Source organism: Panthera tigris, chromosome F2 (assembly GCF_018350195.1).
Source record: "Panthera tigris isolate Pti1 chromosome F2, P.tigris_Pti1_mat1.1, whole genome shotgun sequence".
Classification (NCBI taxonomy): Eukaryota; Metazoa; Chordata; class Mammalia; order Carnivora; family Felidae; genus Panthera; species Panthera tigris.
In genome coordinates, this window is record NC_056676.1 from 12,777,379 (window position 1) to 12,800,398 (window position 23,020).

A 23,020-nucleotide genomic window follows, 5' to 3' on the forward strand; every position below is an offset into this window, starting at 1 on the left:
ATCGATACATGTGGAATGTAGATAAAATACTGCTGAGAAGTTTAACTTCGAGCATGGGAAGTTGCTATTAGAAATTATTGGGAAAGATCTCAAATCAAAAACCTAAACTCCAACCTCTTTCTCCAAAAGAGAAAGTCAAAATAAACCCACAGCAACTAGAAGAAGGCAATAGTAAATAAAATAAATCAATGAAGTTGAAAGTAGGAAAACAAAGAAAATCAATGCGAAAAAGCTGATTCTTCAAAAAAAATCAAGAAGAATGATAAACCTGTAGCAAGACTGACAAAATAAAAAGAGAAGACACAAATCACCAATATCAGCAATGAAATGGTGGTATCACTACAGATTCTACAGCCATGAAAAAGAAAATGAAGGAATACTTCTACAATTTTACCCTTATAAATTCAACAACTTAGAAAAAAATGGAACAATTCCTCAAAACCCACAAAGTAACAAAACTCAGTCAATATGAAATAGATAATCTGGATAGCCCTATAACCATTAAAGTAATTGAACTAATAATTTAAAAGCTCCTGAAAAAGAATCCCCCAGGTCCAGTTGGTTCTACTGGGGAATTTTACCAAACATTTAAAGAATTAACACCAAGTTTATATAATCACTTCCCAGAAAAAAGAAAAGAAGGGAACATTCCCCAATTAATTTTAGGAGGTCCATATTATCCTGAGGAAAAACCAGACAGTAGAGAAAAGAATAACTACTCACAAATGCCTTTTATGAACTTAGACTAAAAAACCGTCAAAGAGTATTAGCACATGGAAACCCCTGAGTAAAGAAAGAATTATACGTAATGACCAAATGGGATTTATTCTGAATATGCAAGGCTAGTTCAGCATTCAAAATTCAAGCAACATAATTCACCACATCAACAAGCTAAAGAAGAAAACTCCTATGATTATATCAATTGACACAGAAAAAGCTATGACTAGATTCAATGCTGTTTATGATTAGAAAACAAGAGGTCAGCAAGTTAAGAATAGAGGGGAATCACCTCAACTCGGTAAAGGGAATCTACAGAAAACCTACAGCTAATTATACTTAAGGGTAAAAGACTGAATGTTTTCTCCCTAAGATTGGAAATAAGGCAATACTGTTCATTCTCACTCTTTTTATTTAACATAGTACTGGAAGTTCTAGCCACTACAGTAAGTCAAGAAAAAGAAATAAAAGGAATACAAATTGGAAAGGAAGAAATAAAACTGCCTCTATTTGTAGATTACATGATGTTTCAGGTTGAAAATTTCAAAGAACTTACAAATACTCTTATAATTAATAAGTGAGTTCAGCAAGCTTATAGGATAGAAGATCAACACATAAAATTGAATTGTGGATGACCAATGAGTTCTCGGAAACCAAAATTAAAAATACAGTATCAATTTACAATAGCTCCAAATAAAATATGATATGTAGGTATATATTTTACAAAACATGTACAGGATCTGAATCCTGAAAACTGCAAAATGTTGATGTAATAAACCGAAGAAATCCAAAACAAATGGAGACGTATTCCACATTTTTGGATTAGGAGATTCAACCTGGTAAAGTTCTCAACTTAACATACACACCTCATGTACTACCTATCAAAATTTCAGTAAGTTTTTCTGTAGACATATACAAGCTTACTCTAAAATTTACATAGAAAGGCACAAAATCTAGAATAGTTAAGAGAATTTTGACAAACAGGAATAAAGTGAGGAATCAGTCAGCACCCAATATGAAGTGTTACTATATAGCCACAGTGTGGCATTGATGGAGGGACAGACACGTAAATCAATGGAACAAAAAAGAGAACTCAGAAACAGACCCATACAAATATGCCAAAAGATTTTTGGCAAAGGTGCAAAAGCAATTCAGTGGAAGAAGGACAGCCTTTTTAAGAAATAATGCAGATGTAACTGGACATAGATTTTTTAAAAAGTCAATTTAAACCTCACATCTTGCATAAAAATTAATGCAAACTAGATCATAAATTCAAATGTAAAACAAAAAACTATTAAATTCTTTGAGAAAAAAATAGGAGAAAATCTCTAGGATAGGCAAAGTGTTCTCAGAGTTGCATCAAAGTCACGAACCATAAAAGGGACAGCAATGGTATACAGGGCATCATCAAGATTAAAAACTTTTTTTCTGCAAAAGCCTGGGTGAAAGGGCTGAGAATACAAGATACAGACTGGGAGAAAACATTGGTAAACCGATTTAAGAAGAACAAATTAAATGGCATAAAAAGAAAACAAAAGTGTAGAACATTCTACAGGATGGTAACATGTAAGTCATAAAAAAATTATATGAAAATTTTAATTTTACAGGACACCTTCTTTTTTTAAATTTTTTTTAATGTTTATTTATTTTTGAGAGAGAGAGAGAGAGACAGAGCGTGAGTGTGGGAGGAGCAGAGAAAGGGGGAGACACAGAATCTGAAGCAGGCTCCAGGCTCTGAGCTGTTAGCACAGAGCCTGACGCAAGGCTTGAAATCACAGACCATGAGATCATGACCTGAGCTGAAGCTGGACGCTTACCTGACCAAGCCACCCAGGCACCCTGTGCCAGGACATTTTCTTAATGAAAAGTTGGTGGAAAACAAATCCTGCTGGCTGTCTAGGGATTGGATGATCTTTAGGTCCCTTCCCTCTGTGATATTCAGACACTGAAGTTCAAATGTTGGCTCCGATATTTATTAACTGTATCCTGCAGGCCTCATTTCTTCCTCATGTATAAAGATGAAGGCTTTGGAACAGATCTAAAATTCTATAATGTCTTAAGGTCACTAGAAATTGATTGTAAATCTCTCAGTAATCTGTTCACATCGTGAGCAATCGTCACTGCCAGCACATTTTTCTTCCAACCTGAATCTTCCAAACAGTAATCTAAGAACTTTCTTTCTTTTTCTAGACGCAATAAATAGAGAAGGAAGAAGAGAAAGTCATCTCCAAACATTTGAAAAATGTTCTTTGCCCCTTATTTATGTCCTTTCCTAACCAGCCATTTCCAGCAAGTCAAATCAATATATAATCATATTGTATACTGTGTGCAGGCCTCTTTCGCCTTTCCAGTATCAATATTTAGTCATTTTTTACTTTCTTTTATACCTTTCCCAAGGCCTGTCAGTCCAAAGTCTAACTAATTTGCTCAGATCACTCCAAACTGCCCGACCAGTATGTCTGATCCAAAGATAGGTTCCAAATTTGGTCAGAATTCCGGACATGGCACCATCGTTCCTCTTCTAAGGTATAAAGCTGAACGTGATTGCAAAGATTTATGTCAACAGTGTGTTTCCTGTTAATGCAAAGCCCAGCTTTGGGAGCAGAGAACTGAAAACCTACCTCCACCATTAAGGTCTGAGTATCCTCAGGACAGAGGCTGCCCAAGTAGATTACTGGAGTAAGAACAGGGTAGAAGTGATCACAAATCTATGAAGCTAGGGTACATCAGACACATTGAGGATTTTAAGTTTTTCATCATAACAAGTAGAAGACCTTATGAGGCCTTTCTCTTTTGTGGTTGTGCTCAATAAAATATACATTTGATTTTTTAAACATTTTTTTTATAGTAGTGTTAGGTTCACAGCAAAGTCGAGAGGAAGGTACAGAGATTTTCCCATATACTCCCTGCCCCCTCACATGAATAGTCTCCCCACTTGTCACATCTCCCACGAGAGAGGTACACTTGTAATAACTGATGAACCTTCACTGACACACCGTAATCACTCAAAGTCCACAGTTTACATTACAGTTCACTCTTGTACATTCTGTGGGTTTGGAAAAATGCATTATGGCCAGTATCCGTCATGATTGTATCGTAGAATATTTTCACTGCCCTAAAATTCCTCTGTATTCCACCTACTCTTCCCTCTCCCAATGACCACCACTAGCAGCCATCACTCTTTTTACTGTTTCCATTGTTTTTCTTTTTTTCAGAATGTCTTATAGTTGGAATCATACAATACGTAGCCTTTTCAGATTGGCTTCTTTCACTCAGCAATAAGGGAACACATAAAAATAAGTGAAACATTCTGCTGTCTTGAAGTTCAACAGTTTAGCCATTCACCTACTGAAGGGCATCTTGACTGATTGCATGTTTTGGCAATTATAAATGAAGCTGCTTTCAATATCCGTCTGTAGATTTTTGGGTAGGCATCCATTTTCAACTCCTTCGGGCCAACAACAAGAACGATCGCTGGATCATACGAGAGTATGTTTAGTTTTGTACGCGACCACCAAACTGTCTTCCAAAGTGTCTTCCACTTTGCATTCCCACCAACAATGAATGCAAGTTCCTTCTGTTCCACATCCTCACCAGCATTTGGAGGTGCCAGTATTTCAGATTTTGGCCATTCTAATACATATGCTTTTTATTATTATTATTATTATTATTTTAGTTATGTGTATGTTATCTAAGTATTTCCCCAAGCAATCTTGAATATTTATAGTATTATTATTTAAAAGTTTACAGGGCACCTGGGTGGGTGGCTCAGTTGGTTGAGCACCCAACTTTGGCTCAGGTTCATGGGTTTGAGGCCTGCGTCAGGCTCTGTGCTGACAGCTCAGAGCCTGGAGTCTGCTTCGGATTCTGTCTCCCTCTCTCTCTGTTCCTCCTCCATTCATGCTCTGTCTCTCAAAAATAAATAAAAGTTAAAAAAATTTTTTAAGTTGTTATTTATATTCTTTACTATGGACATATTTTCAACAGTTTTCTTTTTGCCCCAAGTTGTCTTGTTGATATAAAGGAAATGGCTCTTAAGCTTTGCTTTAAGAAACATTTTCAGTTGCTGATAATGGTTTATTATGACTGTTATTCTAAAATCAAGTCCTCATCATTTAAAGGACTAAATTACCAACCACTCTACCACAGAGAGAATATTAGGTTCTTGTAACTTTATTATGTCTATAGCATATGACCAAGTTTATAGACCCTGTAAAGTTGATATGTGTTAAAAAAATTGAAGAGGGAGAGATTGCTTATTTCTATGATATAAATATAAAGGTGTATCTCTGTTTAATGATGCTAAAAAAGACTGCTATAATCAATTTAGATGTAAGAACTCTGTATCCACTGTGCAAGGCACTTCATTTTACTAGTGGTCAACTTGAACCTTGAAGAGGTAACGTAATTTATTTCAGTATATATACTTAGCCAATGGCAACACCTGGTTTCCTTGTTTCCAACTCAGTGTTTGGAAAACACAGGCACAGCCTAGACCAGTGGCAACAAACTGGTGGCCAACAAGCATTTGCATGGCCCACTCAATGTTTTTCAAATTTTTGAATTAGCTGGCCATGGTACTGTCCTTAGAACTTGGCAGCAATGGGCTCCTGTTCTGGATCTCACATTTTAGGGGAACTTCCTCTGTTCCTAAAGTTGTGCTCCTTTTCAAAAAGGTTAGAAGCTTGTAGGACCAGGAGAAGTGCCCAACTGGAGTCCATACCCTCTCCTTCTAGACTGTGCTCTGGAATCTACAAGCCCAGAGTTGTCTGCCCAAATGATCCCAAACCCACTTCCAAGGTCTGTGTGGATCTCTTCTCCAGATGTGACTTCCCCCAGAGTGTGCAAATGTGCATCTCCAGGCTTGAGACATAACCAAAGAATACTGACTGTAGAAAATATGTCTGGAGCTTAGACACATGAACTGGGCTGTCGATCTCCCTGCATGCGAGGCCCAGCCTACATCAGATGGAGCCAGGGGTGAAAAGAGCAGTGGGTGGGTGCACTCAGGCTCGGGGGCTGGCTTTCTCAGTAGTACTACAATTGAGCATGGAATTAAAAAGATCCCCCAGATTCTAAATTAGAACCTGGCCTTCCGGGTCGTCATGCAGGTATATCTGTTAGAGGAGGGGTTAGCACATATTTTATTTAACAATCTGTTGACTTAGTTTCTAATCTTGAAATATTTAGACAGATGGTATATGGACCCCCATTTGTACTCTTTTCCCAGGCTGCCCAAATGGTAGAAGCAGACCTGTCAGTCGATGAGATTCACATTAGAAATCTCAATTTCTAACTGCTCTTGGTGCCAACTGGGGGCTTCCCCATGGTCACATCCTGCCGGGGGGGCTGCATCCCCCAACCTGCTTCCTTCATTCACAAGCCCTGCCTGGCCATCACAGGCACCTGGGCTGTGAGCCGCTGTACCCTATCTCTAGAGCTGAATTTGGATCTCCCTTATTCTTCTAGCTTACATAGTACTAGTTATGAGCACCGTCCCGTACTGAACCCTGGAGATGATACACATCTCAGCCCCCAAAACCACTTGCAATTTTGGAAAGCCATTCTAGGCAGACTGGATGGGAATTTGGGAAGGAGTAGATTTGTGCAGAGATGGACAGGGATCTGTGTGTTGAGATCTGGGGGGAAAGTCTGGGAAGGGACCACTTAATCATGGTTTTTAGCCAGAAGGAGTAGCTTTCTTGTTGCTTTAATAGGCCTTCCTAGTTTCTGCGTAGGAATGGAGAGAAGATGTTTTTTAATTACCTTTAAAAAAACTTAAATAGAGTTTTACTTGGGGTGTAGGTGATTCTGGAACCCTTCTTTCTCCATTCCTACCATGAAAATTCTTTAACTATAGGAAGCATCCCACAGTCAGAGACACAACTCTTTAAAAAACCTGGCTGAACAAGCATTTTGCGTGTGTGCTTTTAAAGCAGAATCACCAGTCAGTCAATCACAGAACGTAACCAACTCTCAATCCTTTGCAGTCTGCATTGCAGAGGAGGAAGGACAGGACAGAGGATTTGAACTCAACTCCAAATACAACAGGGGCAAGTGGGAACCTGGAGAATTGGGAGGTTTGGGAGCCACGGGGATGCCAAAAGTATGGCCTGGGTGGATGTTGTTCACTCCCAGACATTTGGGGCTAAGGGAAGCTTCTAGAACAGGCATTTCTCCAGGCAGCTGCAAACAGGTTTTCCTCTTTACCTTATTTATGAAGATATTTTGAGCATCAAGACCTATTTTTGAAGGGAATGTTTGGGTCAGATCCACATACCTTGCTCATGGTTCCTTGAGAACAAACTGTGGACTATGCCATTGGACACCTGGGTTCTAATCTCTGCTCATCATTTTGCTGTGTGGCTATCAGTGACCTCAGCAAGGCACAGTTTCTGCACTTGTGTGCACTAATGCCCACTTCATAGGATTGTTGTGAGGGTACTGAGCTTGTGTATGTGCAATTGTGGCACATGACACGTGGCACTTGGTACTTGTTGGTGACCCTTAAATGTCAGCTCCACTCCTTTCTTCTGAGATTAGCCAAAATGAAAATCAGCCAGACCAAAACTGTGTCTTTGGCTTACTGAACCTCACAGTAAGCGCTGTGCCCCTCTGAGATGACTCTGTCCAAATTGCCAGAGTCAGATAAATGGAGAAGTTACTCTTTTATGAAGTTTCAAGATTAGTATGGAGGGGAAAAAAAAAGGTAAACCTTGTTTTCCTTGACAACTTCACATTAGGCTAATTAAAGAATATGTGAGTTGTCATTGCACAGTATCTGGGGCGGAATAACAAACAGATGCTCTCCTACTGATTCTTGAGGAATTTGTGTCTTCTTGCTTAAATAATAAGTAACAAATACCAGAGTGGACTTTTCTAATGGATTTCTTCAGTCTCTCAACAATGACAAATGTGTCCATGAAGAATGCATGAGTCAGTACAAAAGAATGTGTCCATTCAGTATGGAATAATAACCAGAAAGGTCTGTTCTACTTGAGAGTATCCTAGCCCTTCATTTTGTCCATGTAACCCCCCAGGTACCAGCTTGTCTCTTTTGCAAATTGAATACCCCCAAGGATATTCTCCAAGCCTCAAAGTGTTCCACCTTTTCCTGGCCCGTGGATTGGCACAACGGGCTGCCTTAGCTGCAGAGAAGGCTCGTTGGCACAAATGGACCCAATGGTTGTCCCAGCACCCGTCCCTGGGAGCACAGGAGAGCTCTTCAGGGTCAGATTCTTCATTGCAGTCATTCTGGGTTCCTTTAGCTCATCCACCAGGCTTTTTTCCCCATGTGGGGACATCTATCTAGATAGCTTCTATCAGGAATTCATCCATTTGACATGTATGTATTGACACTACAAGAGAAAGATTTTTCACTGAAAAAAATTATTTTTTTCAAGACTATTGTAATAGGAAAGAGAGTTTGAACTCAACTCGGAAAACAACAGGGGCAAGTAGGGATTTACAGCCGACAGGCAGGGCAAGGTAGTAGATGGAACATTACCAAGAGAAACTTGGTTACGTGTCAGGGATGGGTGGTGCAGAGAGGAGTTTGACTAGATCTCAAGGCTGGAGAGATTCTCAGTTTACTGGCTTAGCAGGGTTATTTACTGTAACTGGGTTCTGTAGGCTGAGGATGTAGACCAAGCATGAGGCCCAGGTAAAAAGGGCTCAGAGGAGCCTGACCAAAGTTTGGTCAAGGTGGGACCTTGACAATACTTGTCAATCCTTGTCAATACTTTGCTACTTCCTGTGGTAGGAAAGTCGCCCGGAGAAAGTAACATTTGTCTTAGGGCTTAAAGAATGAGAAAGAGTTGGCCTGGTGAAGGGAAGGGAAAGAACAGTCTAGGCACAGAGGAAGAAAGTGCAACAGAGAAACAGCAGGAGATATTCTTCGTTCCATACACTGCCCAGCTTCCCATTTGAGTTAGTATTTCTTCCTTTGAATGTTCTGTGAGTCTCAGGGATATAGCAGGCACACTGGACCCAAGAGTCAGGAACCTAGTTATTGCTGTGCAACTAACTGCTGATGTAGTTTCTCTGATCTTCTCTGGCTCTGAACCTCATTATTTAAGATTTAAAAAATGCAGGCATTTGGGATGGGCTCTAATTCTGGGGCTTGTACTTCACATTGCAGGATATTTAGCATCATTGGCCTTGGCCCAATAAATGCTGGTGGCAGTATCCAAATAATGTGGAAATCATCAATTCCTCCCCCCCACACATTACCAGACATCCCCCAAGTGGGAGGAAGTGATCTTACCTTTAAATGAGGATCACCACGTAATCACAAAGATTGCTACTCAAGGTCAGTTGCCTTATTCTATTTGAATTGTAAATCCATTCTGGAAGAACCAGTCTCCATCTTAATCCACTCTCCTTCCAAGCTTTCCCAGTACTCTGGCCTGCTTTGGTCAGCAATTACTTGTACATAGCAAGTACATGTAAGCAGTGCTGACGTGTTGCTTCAGGATCTAGAGAATTATGTAGGTGCGTAAGTACCATCACCAATTCCTGAATGTGGGTCAAGCAGACAGGAAGTTTCAGTTCCTTCTGGGAACGTTATGAACCAGAATGAGGAAAACCCTCCTTGTGCCTTGTTTAATAAATAGAATAGGGATGGATAATAGCCCATCAATTTATAGCAGGCAAGGATTAAAGCCAGAGAATAAACTTGAGATAGAACCTTCCAGAGCCTGAGCATTTGAATTTTTTCCTCTTTTCCTCTTTGGAAATTAAACTGCTAATCTTTCCAAGTAGTCCCTTACAGTCTCTGAGATTTTGTTAGAATAAATATAGGCACTGAAATCCTCCTACAATAAAGAGGAACAAAATCCCAAGTCCCAAAATGTTGTATTTTCTCTTTGTGTGAATATTTAAATATGTAAGTTATGTGTCTGTATACATATGTAACGCATTTTCCAAATTCTGTTCTGCTATTCAGAGTAGGATATTTTGGACCTATGTTGAAGATAAATGTATGTTGATGTTTTACAGTATCTCCTGCAGTGTAGCTACTAAGTGGCAGCAATAAATAATAACCGCTGGCTCTAATTGCTTAGAGAATTGCCAAGTGATAATCTGTGATGTAATTAAGTAAAAGAAACTAATGTTGTCTTTAACCAGCTCCATAAAATAATTCCCCAGAGTTTCCCTGTGTAAAGTCACCTTGTAGGGCAAAATCCTCTCCAAGCACACTCTACCTCAGGTAGGAAAAGTCAGCCAATTCTTTGGGGGGTTTTTGTTTTGTTTTATTTTATTTTGTATTGTATTTTTTTAATGTTTATTTATTTTTGAGAGAGAGAATGATCAGGGGAGGGGCAGAGAGAGAGAGGGAGACACAGAATCCAAAGGAGGCTTCAGGCTCTGAGCCGTCAGCACAGAGCCCGACACGGGGCTCAAACTCATGGCCTGTGAGATCATGACCTGAGCCGAAGTCGGATGCTTAACCAACTGAGCCACCCAGGCGCCCTGTACTTTGTATTGTATTGTTACATCAGCTATGATGAGCCTATGTTTATTCTTTTATAAACATATTACGTGTTACCTTTTGTTTCACTTCCGATTCCTAGAATTAAGCAGAGTGGAAATAAGGAGTTCTGGCTGGGGCTCAGTAAGTGCGTCCATCAGAGCTCCCAGCTCACTGGTTTATAGAGTCCAGGGAGAAGGATTACCACCCTTCAGTGTCCATTACGTGCCTGATTCGGGCTGGGTGGAGTGTGTGTGGGTGCATGTGGATCTTTCTCAAGGAGAATTCTAGAAACTCCCATATCTCTATTCTGACACGTCTTCTCTTGCCAATTCTCTATTATAAAGTCACAGGACTCTAGGCTCCAGCTGTCATCTGAAATGTCCAAAAGGTTGTTTTTTGTTTTTCTGCTGAAGTTAACCACATGTCCGGTTGCAGAAGCAGTATAGGGGGTATTTGCAAAAAGCTTTTTCTCTCCAGGCCATGGGAATATATTTATCCTGGTTTCAGAAGCATGTTCAATCCTCTTATCATTATTATGATTTGTGAACCATCACTAAGCATTTTAGGAGTTGATCAAGACCCAAATTTTCCTCATGAGGCTTGCCGTACTGGTGTTCAAACTCAGAAACAGTATAGATGGTGTTAAGAGTCTCTCTGAACCTGATAGCTTTGAAGGCACAGCCACCTTCTATCCTTCTCTCTCCAAGAATCCAATAACCTTAAAGTGTCTTAAGGAAGATAAAATAGTTGAAGGCTGATAGCCAGGTAGAAGAATGTCTACCCAAAAATGAGCCAACAAGTTACATCTCTGTCAGGGTAGATAATAAATATATAAAAATACACCATCTCCGAAAATAAGATTTTTCTTTCTATTACATAATGATTTCCTGTGGCTCTCTCCTTTTCATCTTTCGTGAATTTGATTGCTTGCTGCTGTTTCAGTAGCTTATGATTAAGAGGGCTAGAATTTTTAAAAGGGGAAAGGATAAACCAACTTTGAAAACTTCAATCAGACTGCAGACTCTCCAAATTCAGTCTCCATTAAATATTCTGATGTGAATTATCCATATTTTTCAGGGTTGAGACTCCTACTTACAGACAACTAATTTTAGAGCCTTGGGACTTCTTGGTTTTAAGATATTGTTAACCTCTTTACTAAGCACAGAGATTTGGAATTTTCATCGGAGTAGGCAATTTTCTGAATTAATTAAAATTATAAGATGTTGTATACTTCCAACTCAAGTCACAGGTGTGCTTTCCGTGAAATGCAACATCTATAGGGTTGTTTTGCTAATGTACTATTTAATTCAAGTTGTCTTGCACACTATTATCAAGTTTGTAATTTGGGAAAGGATACTCTTGATTGCAAGAGTGACAGCAGCATACGAAAGGGAAGATGCTCAGGAGGCAAAATCATTCAAAGCAATGCACTGTTATGGGATGGTTGTTTTTCTAAAATACCTTCTCACCTTACTGTCCAGTGTATTATCCTGAAAGCAATTTTGTTGTAATAAGAGCCAGACAGACTCATAGGAAAGAATATTCTAGTTCACGTGGTGACTAGTCCATAACCATGAACCCTGTGCAAAATCTATAAATGTCACTTGAACTCCATTGGAAGTAAGAGTAATGTGACCATCCACCTTAACTCCCTCACATCAAGGGGGATCTTGCTCTTTGTGACCTCAGTTAGGCTGATATGATCCTAGCTCTGTGCATAGTATTAAATACGCGGTACTAATTATTTGCAATCTTGAGACTCTTCCTAGTTTTTACTCTTCTGCAGCTTCTCAGCCAGGGGAGTTAGCAGAAGAGAGAAGCATGAAATTAATTTTTCATAGTCATTTAGTAATGGATGGAATGCTCATAATTCATTTCCATTATAGGGTGGTTTTTTAATTCTTCTTCTGTGGCTCCCTATAGACTTTGGATCAATCCCTATCTGGAGAGCTGGATGAAATAAACCTTTTCCTCACTTGCATGTCAGGCTGTCTTTAAGTGGTATTTGGGGATGAGTTTTTTCCCAGTGGGCTAAGAATCTTATGGTATACCAGACTTCCTATCTAGAAACATCCCCATCTAGCATTTATTATTAACTCTTCTAGATTGTCATTTTCTTGGTCTTAATTAATGCCATTACTAACCTTATTTGAAAACATGCATGGTCTTTTCCTAAGCCAAAATCTAATCATAAAGCCTAGTTTCCTTTCCCCCTCTTGGATACATGGTGCTTAGTAGCACATTATTCTATAAATGCGAGCCATAATGGCGAAAGTGCTTAAGGACACGCATCTGACACCACTACCTCTAGCAATGAGCATAAGAGACATTGATGCGGAGGAAAATTTACCCACTGGTGTTCTCAAAGTGGCTTTTGTGTATTTTCACTGTTTCGAAGCATCTAACAGGTTGGTTTAGCCTACCTGCCTTTCTTCCTTCACCGAGCATCATTTGTTGAGTATCCACTATGTGTAGGTACTGGTGATTGCCAAGGATTCAAAGACAAATAATACACTCCCAGCTCTGGTGAGCTCATAGTCTAGGCTATAGAGGCAAGTGGTCTTTTATAAATAGAACAGGAAATATTCTTGTCTGCAGACATGGCATCTATTTAAAGTGGTATTTCATCACCTGTGTGGCAGGAATTCAGACTCCAAACAACCATGTACTTCCAGGCACCCTCTTGACAGCTTTGGTGTCAAATCATATTAATACGAATATCAACACTGTATGCTGTCCTGGGTGCTGATTATTGCTATGTAAGAACCTCTGTAAGATACAACTGCAGCGCCTGTGACTCACTTCTTACCTGACATTTGTCCTATTAAGTAGCCCTGTCTTTCCTCTCTTCACACCTACATCTAATCTGTAACTAAGTCCTAAGTACTGTCTTTCCCAGTTCTTCTCACATCTCTACAATTTCCATTCAGTTCTCGCCTAATGTATTGCTGTCACCTCCTCCTAATTGGGCTGTGTGACTCCAGTCTCCTGACTCCAATTTACAGTCCCTGTTGCCAGTCCAAATCTTCCTAAAACATGACTACCGTTGCTTCCCCCTACTGCATAAACACTCAGTAGTTCTCCCATTGAGCGGAATGAAGAAGCCACAACCCCATTTCTGACCATATTTCTACATTCTATTCTCTTTGTTCCATGGCATAGGCAAGCATGCCCTGGCTCCCAATACTTGGTCTCTGTGCTCTCAACTTTTACTGGTGTTTGTATGGCTCCTTCTTCCCTTTCCCTTCTCTGTCCAGTGTCCAAACCTTCCCATTCTTCACAGCCCAGCTGAAGATGTCCCAAGTCCCCCAGCCATAAGTGATCTTTTCTCAGTACTGTGGGCGAGTTGCTATGATCCTTCTTCTGCAGATGAGAAAACGAAACCACAGAGAGATAAATAACTTACGAAGCTCACATGGCCAGGAATGGCCAGGATTTGAATCAGAGTCTGCCCAACTCTAAATCTCATTGCTTTTAATGATTCTGCTTCATTTGCCTCCCATATACATATTTTTAAATGTCTCCTACCAGTTCCCATGTACTTGCAGAAAAGGAAAAAAAAAAAAATCCTCTTATCTTACGTGTTTTCCATAAAGTTGAACTTTTGTTAAATCTTTGAATGAATGCCTCCTGACTCCTTATCCAGTTCCAGCTACTTCAGAAATTTAAAAGAAGACATTAATTGATGAGAAATTATATTATCTGTTTAAGTGAGCAGATAGATACACTTGGTGTTAATTTAATTATTTTTAATTTGGGGGAGACTTCAGAAGCATTTGGATCAAATGTGATGAAAACACAGGTTTTATTTATTCAAACTATTTCTTGATTTAAACAAAAAAATAACTGAACGGGATGGAAGACAAGTTCTAGGAGAATTAACTCTAAACGGTGAGTTATTGTAGGTGCACACGCACACGATTTGTACCCTTATTTGCCACAGAAACACAAAAAAGGAAGGACGCTGGCCGACTGGAATTGTGAGCTTTAGTTCCAGTACCATTTTGAATGTCGGGTATGAATACTTGACATTCTTGTGTCTGTATCTCGAGATGTAGGCCTGTCGGGATTGGTCTACAGAAACACGGCCTCTTATCTTCAAGCTTTACTTGAGTGACAAAACACTGTTTTCACCATTTTTATCTCTGTTTTCTCTACATGAGTTCTAAGTGAGGGTCCCGTTCTTAGACAAGATTATTACCCTTTTGTGCTCTGTCCTCTGTAAGCAAATGGTTGGGGAAGAGGTGAGCTTGGACCAGAGATGACAGCCCCATCCTCTTTCCATGTATTGTTGCCATACTTGGTAGAGCTAGACAAACATCTGAAAGGGTTGTACTTGTTTGTATAAACTACACTCCATTTAACTTGAGAATCTGTCACCCGGACTGCGCTAAAAATTCTGAAAGCAGATGATATGCTGTAGCTCGCCCCTTATCTAAAACTCCACACACAGGAAGGGCCCCATATGTTATGTTTGAATGGTATTGAATACATTATTCCTTTTATCTGATGCAGAGGCTTTGAGAACCAGATATTCCCATACTGCAACTAATCATAAATCAATAGGCAACTCATTATTCTGGTGTTACAAGGAATTGTGTTCTTATGTTAACCTAAATCCTATTCACTGACCGGAATAGGATGAAATTAATAGATGATAAGTTAATTGCAAGATGTTCCCTCTTCCTTTTTTTCACTCATTCTTTCTCTTTTCTTCCCTCATCTCTTTTTCCCTTTCTCCCTTTCTCTTCTCCTCTTGAGAGCATGAGCCTCATCAAATCATGTGAGGCAGAATTAAATCCAGGCTTCTGTTCCCTCAGTGATCATCCCTGCTGAGAAAAGTAATTGTCTAATTTACTTTCCAGCTAACATTTAGGAAAATAAATTGAATAGTAAGCGCCTGCAAATATTAAGTCTACTACAGCAAAGCTAAACGTTTTTGTTAGTATCTTCCTTGCACCTAATGTTTTCAAAACACATTTTTTTTCACTGTTCCTTGATTACCTCATTGAGAAATATGGGTTCATTTTCCTCAACGCACAATGACACACAGACATCGTTCAGCTAAGCCTTGATTCATGTAGGAATTATTAGAAGTCATTTAGGAAAATATATCACCAGAAGTCCCATCTCAGACCATGTTTTGAAAACCCTCAGTTTTAGAAGAGGAGAAAGTAAGTTCCTCTGGATAGAACACGATTCAGTTTGTACATTTCTTGTTGTCCTGTTATCATCACCTCCATGAGATCAGTGGGACAAAAAGGTTATCCCTGTAATTCATGCAAGTACCAATACTGCCTCCTATTGGGATGTGCTTCACAAAGCTTCTTCACACATCATTTTGCATAATTCTTGCAACAACCTTCTCATGGAGGAGCAGGAAATTACCCCTTACTGAACTCCAGACTCCTATGAGTGTGGTCGCATATTTGGTGTGTGGCACAGCCGGGATGTCAAGCCTTGAAGTACAAGTCCTTTGGTCCCTTTACTAAAATAGAGTTCTTCCCCTGTCCAGAGACAAAAATGCACCAGAGGATCAACGGATGGAGCACGTGTTCCTCTCCACCTCGGCCAGGGCATCCTTACCAGATAAGGGGCAAAGTGTAGTCAGTAACTATGAAAGCCATGCCATGGTTATTTTGATAATTAACATTGAAAGAAGCTTCAAAGGGGTGAAGACATAAAGAAGCATGCTCAGCTACAATGTTTCTGCATCTGTGAATAGAACATAGATATTTGGTAGCCATCTGCTTAGCTACCATTAGCCATTAGCCATTAGCCATTTGCAAAAGCATTTTGTGGTTTAAGGAGGACTTTAAAAACTTCCCAAGAAAAAAACTAAACACTTGATGACATTGAGTGTGAAGTTAAGAGATTTTGAGATAGAACTGGCCAAAAAGCTTTAACTACAAATATTAAGAGACTTCTTGCTGCAGTAGAAAAGTTAGAATAGGAATATACACTGTGACTTCAGAATGATTAAGAGGCTTCTCACTGCTCTTCCTAAGAACGAGTGTCACTGGCAACCTTATCATATCTTTACATGGTTATTTGATCACATGTAGCAGGGTTTTTTTTTTCCTTATGGGAGTCTAGGATCTAGGTTCTAAGTTCTAGAATCTCCACTGAAATTTCAAAGCACAAAAGAATCACTTCTTGAAGCTTAAGTGTCTTCTCATTGATACAAGGCTTACTATCTCCACTATTTTGCGTCCCATTTGTAGTATGCTCTTGCTAAATTGTAAAGCCTCGGGTAACAATATTGGGTGCTCAGCTCATAAAAACAATAGGACCTAAAAATGAGTCACTGCTTGTAATCTTTAAGTGCTCACAGTATAATAATAAAAACCCTTAGATAAACCATGACTACGTCCTAATCAATATAGATATTAATATAAATATATTATCCTTTGTGGGGGGAGGTTTCTATTGGTTAGTAATATAGTTCTTTACATTCCATTGGCAATTTGTAGTTCATATAGTGCTTTCACATATATTATCACATTTGTGCTTTTAATTGTCAATTGAAAACTGATACAATCCATAACCGACTTCTGTTCTCATTTCTACAATTTACTTAAAGTAGCTGAATTGTTCATGACCATTTTGGTTTGCTTAGAAACCCTGTTAGAAGATTCATGGAAACTTACCACAACAGATTATAAACTCTAATAAAAACTTTAAAAAAACAAACTTCTTGGTTAGAGCAATTTTAGATTTACACAATTTTTAGGAAGAGAGCACAGTTTCCCCTGTGCCCTGCCTTCAGTTACCCCTATTATTAACATCTTACATTAGTATGGTGTATTTATTATGTCTAATAAACTGATATGACCCATTTTTGTTTACTAAGTCCACAATTTATTATGTCTAATAAACTGATATGACCCATTTTTGTTTACTAAGTCCACAATTTACTCAGATTTCCTTAGTTTCTACCTGGTATCTTCTTTCTGTCGCAGGATCCCATCCAAGATACCACATTACATCCAATCTTCATGTCTTCTTAGGCTCCTCTTGGCTGTGACAGTTTGTCAGACTTTCCTTGCCTTTTAATGAACTTGACAATTTTGAGGCATGCTGGTCAAGCATTTTGTAGAATGTCCCTCAGTTGGAATTTGTCTAATGTTTTCCTCTTGATTTACTTGGAATTATGGCTTTTTTGCAAGAAGATCACAGGGGTAAAGTACCTTTTTCATCACCATATCAAAGGATAAGACTATCAACATGAGTTGTCTCTGTGCCACAAATGTGAGCAATAATAAATGATTAGTTTCTTCAGCCGCTGAGTTTGGGGACCCTAGTCGCCGGGCCAAGGTAGGGCTTGGAGGTTTCTCCAGCTTATACTTGTTTCCCTTTCCGTACTGTACTCTTTGGAAGGAAGTCACCACACTCAGCCCACACTTAGGGAGCGGGGATTTATGCCGCACCTCCTTGAGGGCAGAGTATCTGCATAAAGTATTTGGTCTGAGAGGTATTTTTAAATTATAAAAACCTGGGAGGATTTCACAAGTCAACAGTGTTGTAAGGAGGAATGAGGAAAAAGATGAGGAACTCCATAGGAGGAAGGCAAGAAGTAAGGAATTCAAGATAATCATCACAACTAAGGCATGAGGTGAGGTTGGATGCCTCACCGGGGGTTTAAAGTTATGACCTGAAACATAATCCATTCAACTTTTTCCTGCTCATCCAGTTCCTCTGTTAAAGTGAAGCATTTGAACATTGGGGAACTGTAATGAAGTCCAGAATCCCTTCACTTTTCTCCTGAGATCATCCCATGGATATAATACTTCATGCATTGACAATGCCTATCCTTCAGTAAGGTTCTGGTGTTGAAAATGCATGAAATGGTTTCCCCATTTCCAGAGTTCGATACCTTTTCTTGGGAGTGGATTCAAGAGGATACGTGATGAGAAGAGGTGTTATCTCTCAAATTATACTGTTGCATTTGACTTAGTTAACTACTGATATTGGACAGCGGTTGCTGTATAACAAACCATCCCCAAACTCAGTGGCTGAAGAAAGTAATCACTTATTATTGCTCACATTTGTAGGACAGCTAGAGTTTATCCAGCCTGGGTTCAGCTGGGTAGTTCTGGTTCTCATGAAGATCTGTTAGTTGGCTGGGAAGTCACTGATCTGTGTTCCTCACCCTTTTCTTCAATTCAGCATGCTAGCTGTAGCATGTTTTAATCATAGCAATGTCAAAAGGCAAAGGAAGAAGTAGTAATATTTGCAATCTATCATACCCTTATTTCTCGAAACACTCTTTTTTTTTTTTTTTTTGTAACTCAGGACTATCTCCATTCTCTTATCTTTTATTTCCTTAATTCTTCTTCCTTCAACTCAGTACTGTAAATAGGCTCTACCTAAGGTTTTGCCTTATAGTCCTAACCTTCTCCATGTGTGTGCTCTTCTTAAGAAGGCTTATCCAGGGTCAGATTTTCTAATTCCCCAGTGGTAGTTTCCAGTTTACTATTAGGCACTTCCGTATTTTCATAATCTTTAGTCCCATGCTCCCCTTAAAGCAATGTTTCTCCTGAATACAAAGCTGTATGGTTTTTTTAAGATTTTATTTTTAACTACTCTCTACACCCAACACGGGGCTCAAACTCACGACCCCAAGATCAAGAGGCACGTGCTCTACTGACTGAACCAACCACATGTCCCTAAAGCTGTATGTCTGAAAAGGACTTTGGTCTTCATTTAATGTTTGATGTGGATGCAAAAACAAAAAGTCCTGATGAAAACCTATCCTACATTAACAGGAATCTGACAGCTCTTAACGTTAAGAGAACACATCTGAAAGAAAACAATAATGATGAGGGGAGTATTAAACACCATTTCCTATGAGAAACGGTTAAAGTTACTAATATTTTTTTTTTAACCTAGAGATTACATGGGGCATCATGATCATCATGCTTACAGAGTGGAAGGTATGAAATATGGAAGACCTGAGGTGTTTTCTTTTATAGCAGAACTACAGCCAATAGGTAGATTTGGGGAAGAAAAATTTTAGCTTGATGTAAGAAAGAAATTTTTAGTAAAAGAACTGTATGGAAACAGAATGGGCTATATGTATATCTTCATTTTTCAATTATCGTCACCCATCTTTCCTGAAATGTCTCGCTTCCCTTTCTCTCGATCATCATCAAAATCCTATCCATCCTTTAAGATTAATCCCAAGCCTTCATCTCTCCACAAACTCTTCCCTGACGACTCAAATTTTATTGATCCTTTCAACTCACGTCCATAATTTCCTAGCCCACCCCAGCTAAATTAAGCGCTCTTTGAAAATGGAAATACAACATATAACTTTATAATCTTGAGTATGAAACACAATGTTGAGCTTCTAATAGACATTCAGTAAATTCTTACTGATTTACTATTAGAAATCTTCCTGATTTCTCATCCGGAATCATTAGGCTTGGGTTAGAATTTGAACCAGGTTGAAATGCCCAAGAGTCTGATCATTTCATACTTCTTTCACAAAAGGAGATGCCTTCTGATTTTAATAGTAGCCTGAAGAAAATACGGAATTTTGCCATCACTTGCCATCCAAGCTTACATTTTCCTACTTATCAAAAAAGACACTGAATTCACAGGTTCTCTAAGATTTTTGATTTATAGCTCAGATAATTTGTTGGAAGAATTAGCAGAAGGAAATTGGCATCAACTTCCTCATGTCTGAAAATTATCTCACCCAAAAATCATCTGGTGAATGGGAATATATGGCGTGGAGGAACACATACAACACTGGAGAACGTCACTCTCGTTGGCATTCCGGTCTGCCTGTTGTCATAGTTACCGAGGTACTCCAAGCGGTTTCCCTCCTGAATCATACTCTGCAAACCCTCAATGAAAATAAGCTATTCTTCCTGCTTTATTTTTCTCTCACCCAGAACTGAAGCTAGAAAATAGCCTCAATTGCATGGGTGTTTTTATACTTTCAGCAAGATTTTAAGCAACGAGCAAACAAAATTGCTTTTGTTTTAAGCAAACAAAAACAATGAGGAATTTAATCAAAATAAGTGCCTCTGATTGCAGTTTTTACCTTATTGGTTCAGCGATGATTCACTGAGGAGCTAGGTGTCGAGGATACAACTAAGATTGTGGCCCAGTCCTCGCCCTAGAAGCTGACAGAGCTCTGCGAGGGAGAGAGACGGGTAAGGGATGCATTTCGGGGAAATGCAATCAGTTTTGTGCCAGAAACAGAGTATGGAAACCAATGGAAACGCTAAAGAGAAATAACTTTAAAGTTCGGGGTGCTGATGCAGTTGTATCAGAGGGAGGCCCCCATCCTGTGACTCTTGCCGCGTTGTCCCTGTGAAGTTTAGCAAACGTATTTTTGGTCACTTTGGATACAGGACACCTGCATCACCCTGCAGGTTGGGCTTATGGGGCAGCGGCATGAGGCGACCAGCCCTCTCCTCACAACATGCTATCGCCTGCTGATACTCACACACAGTCTCCCCTTTGTGCTTTGGCTCCAGGAACTCCTTCACAGACATCCTCCGTGCCATCCTGCTGTCCCTGGAAGTCCTTATCGAAGATCCAGAGCTGCAGATAAATGGCTTCATTTTAATCATAGACTGGAGTAATTTTTCCTTCAAACAAGCCTCCAAACTGACACCTTCAATCCTCAAACTGGCTATCGAAGGGCTGCAGGTATGTTCACCCAACGTACAGTACGGGACTGTGTGACAGTCTACTTTTGTCTTATTCCAACCCAAGTAATATTTGTCCTTTGGAATAGGAAAGGAAAACTTCGGTGCAGTTCGCCTGTGACTCCTCCATATTTTCACTCCAGCCTGAGTTAGACTTTTTGTAAAAGTCAGTCTTCGTTTTCATTAACAACTCTAAAGTACTGTTACCACAGGCACAAATTACCTACTGTAGCAATTATGAATAAAGTTCAGAGATTATCCGAGAGTTCACAAAAATTAAAACTAGAAAACATCTGCTCTATGAGCACGCCCTATGTAGAGGTGGCATGGGGGCCTTCCACTCTTTCTAGAAACAGTGTTGCACTCTGGAAATGCACCCCGTGGACCCTCATTTCCCAGAATGCACTGTGCTTGAGTGTCTGTACTAAAGTAAACCACGTCAGTGCAAACAAAGGAAACAGACAAAACTCTATGTATTGTTTGTGTGACCAGTTGTCAGGACTTTGGGGAAGGGGGTTTTGTGCTGCACGGAGGTCGGGATGGTCAGTCTTGGGGTTCCTTCTACTTTTCAAAGCCAGTGATTCTGTGAAAAGTAACAAACTCAAAGGGCACTGCTGGGTAGCTTTCTGGTGACAACACTATTACAGTACAAAGTAAAGGCACAGTTCGGGAAGGTTCAGAATCAGCACAGATAAAACCCATGTCCCTTCTTAATTTTGAAGGAAGAATGACTCAATGCGGTGACCCTCCCCAAAGATGGCAGTGACATGAAGCTATGTAGAAAAATAAATACTTGCTAATTCTCAGATCAGCAGCCATTACCCTTGCTCTTCGAAGTGCAAAAGTAGGAGACCCATTTCCACCACTCATCATCGTCTAGTGTGATGGGTGGTTGATGGGTCTGTTTCTGGAACTGTGGCTTATTCGTATCGGGCCTCCCACAGATCTCTAGCACCTCGTAGGCCTCTGATAAACAGGTTTCTTGAATGGATCTTATTTTATTGAAATGGTTTCCTATTTCAAGGGTAGGAGAAATAGAACGGGCATTTCAGAAGAGGAGGAGCAAATACACCCTCTTCCACTAATGCCACGTTATCCTGGGGGGCTGCATCGTGCAGTGTACTGGGGACACGTTTTGGAAGTTGCTTTCGCATTTCTAGACTACAGGCAGTGTCCTGCCTTGCCTTAACCAACCGGATCATGGATTGGTCAGCTCTATACTATCGATCACTTTCTCTCAGCTTTAACTCCTTTTGTCCAGACTCCTCTTATCCAAATCACTGAACCTCTGATCTCTCTCTCCTTACAGCTTTTATCAAAAAGAGTTTTAAAGGAAGCTGCAAAGTTTATTTCATGCTCTATAGTTATGCTGACCATAGTTCCAGGGTTTTCTGTGGTGGTACAAGCTTCATCTGATTTTATCCATTTTAAAAAAGATAATCCAATACACGTATAAGTAGCTGTGATTCTAGCTCTGTTTTTATAAGATTTTTTTCATAAATCAGGAAAGACAATGTCCTTTATCCAAACTTGTATTCCAGTTTTTCTTTCTTAAAACGTGTGAACTATATAATATGTCCCTTGCCAACTCCACTGGGCTGATGTGGGTCTTACTGAGTTAATACATGTGATGAGTTTTAAAAGGCAAGGCTACACATAAGCTCGTAAGATGTTTTTGTGAGAAATAGTAGGTGACCTTTTGTGGGCAAGGTGAGTCCCATCTGGGCCTTTACTTGTACCAGGGCCTGGGATGAATCTCACAACATCCTTCCTACAGCTCTGGTTAAGGAGTAACTTCTACTGAGAGAAGGGAGATGCATGAGGTCAAGGTCAGAGTGGAGTAAAAGTACTTCCTCCCATCATCTCACAGAACAATGACCTGAATCCCTTTACTCCTCTCCCTTTATGTAAAGCAAGGTAAACTCCTTTGACGGTGGGTAAGTATCAGGCCAGTCTGGAGTCAGGCAGTCTGGATTGGAATGCAGATTTTTCTGGGAATTCTGCCTGCCCAGGCCCTGAATCCCTGGGAACGCTTAGGAAGGTGCAGTCTCTCCTGCTAGGAGAAGGAAGCCAATGGTTCCAAGGGAAGCTAAGCATGGGTGTAGCTCCTCCATTTTGGATACAGGCTCCCTGGACCATCTAGCTGTTGTCTGGGCCACTG

General features: G+C 39.8%; 1 protein-coding gene across 1 annotated transcript in view; it reads left to right on the forward strand.

Annotated features, from left to right (window-relative positions):
- Positions 1-23,020, forward strand: part of CLVS1 (clavesin 1) — a 160,501-nt gene that overhangs the window by 51,873 nt on the left and 85,608 nt on the right. Inside the window, exon 2 of the mRNA XM_007085004.3 lies at positions 20,686-20,860. Within this exon, the coding sequence (XP_007085066.1) occupies positions 20,686-20,860 (175 nt within the window). The remainder of the gene's footprint in view (positions 1-20,685; positions 20,861-23,020) is intronic.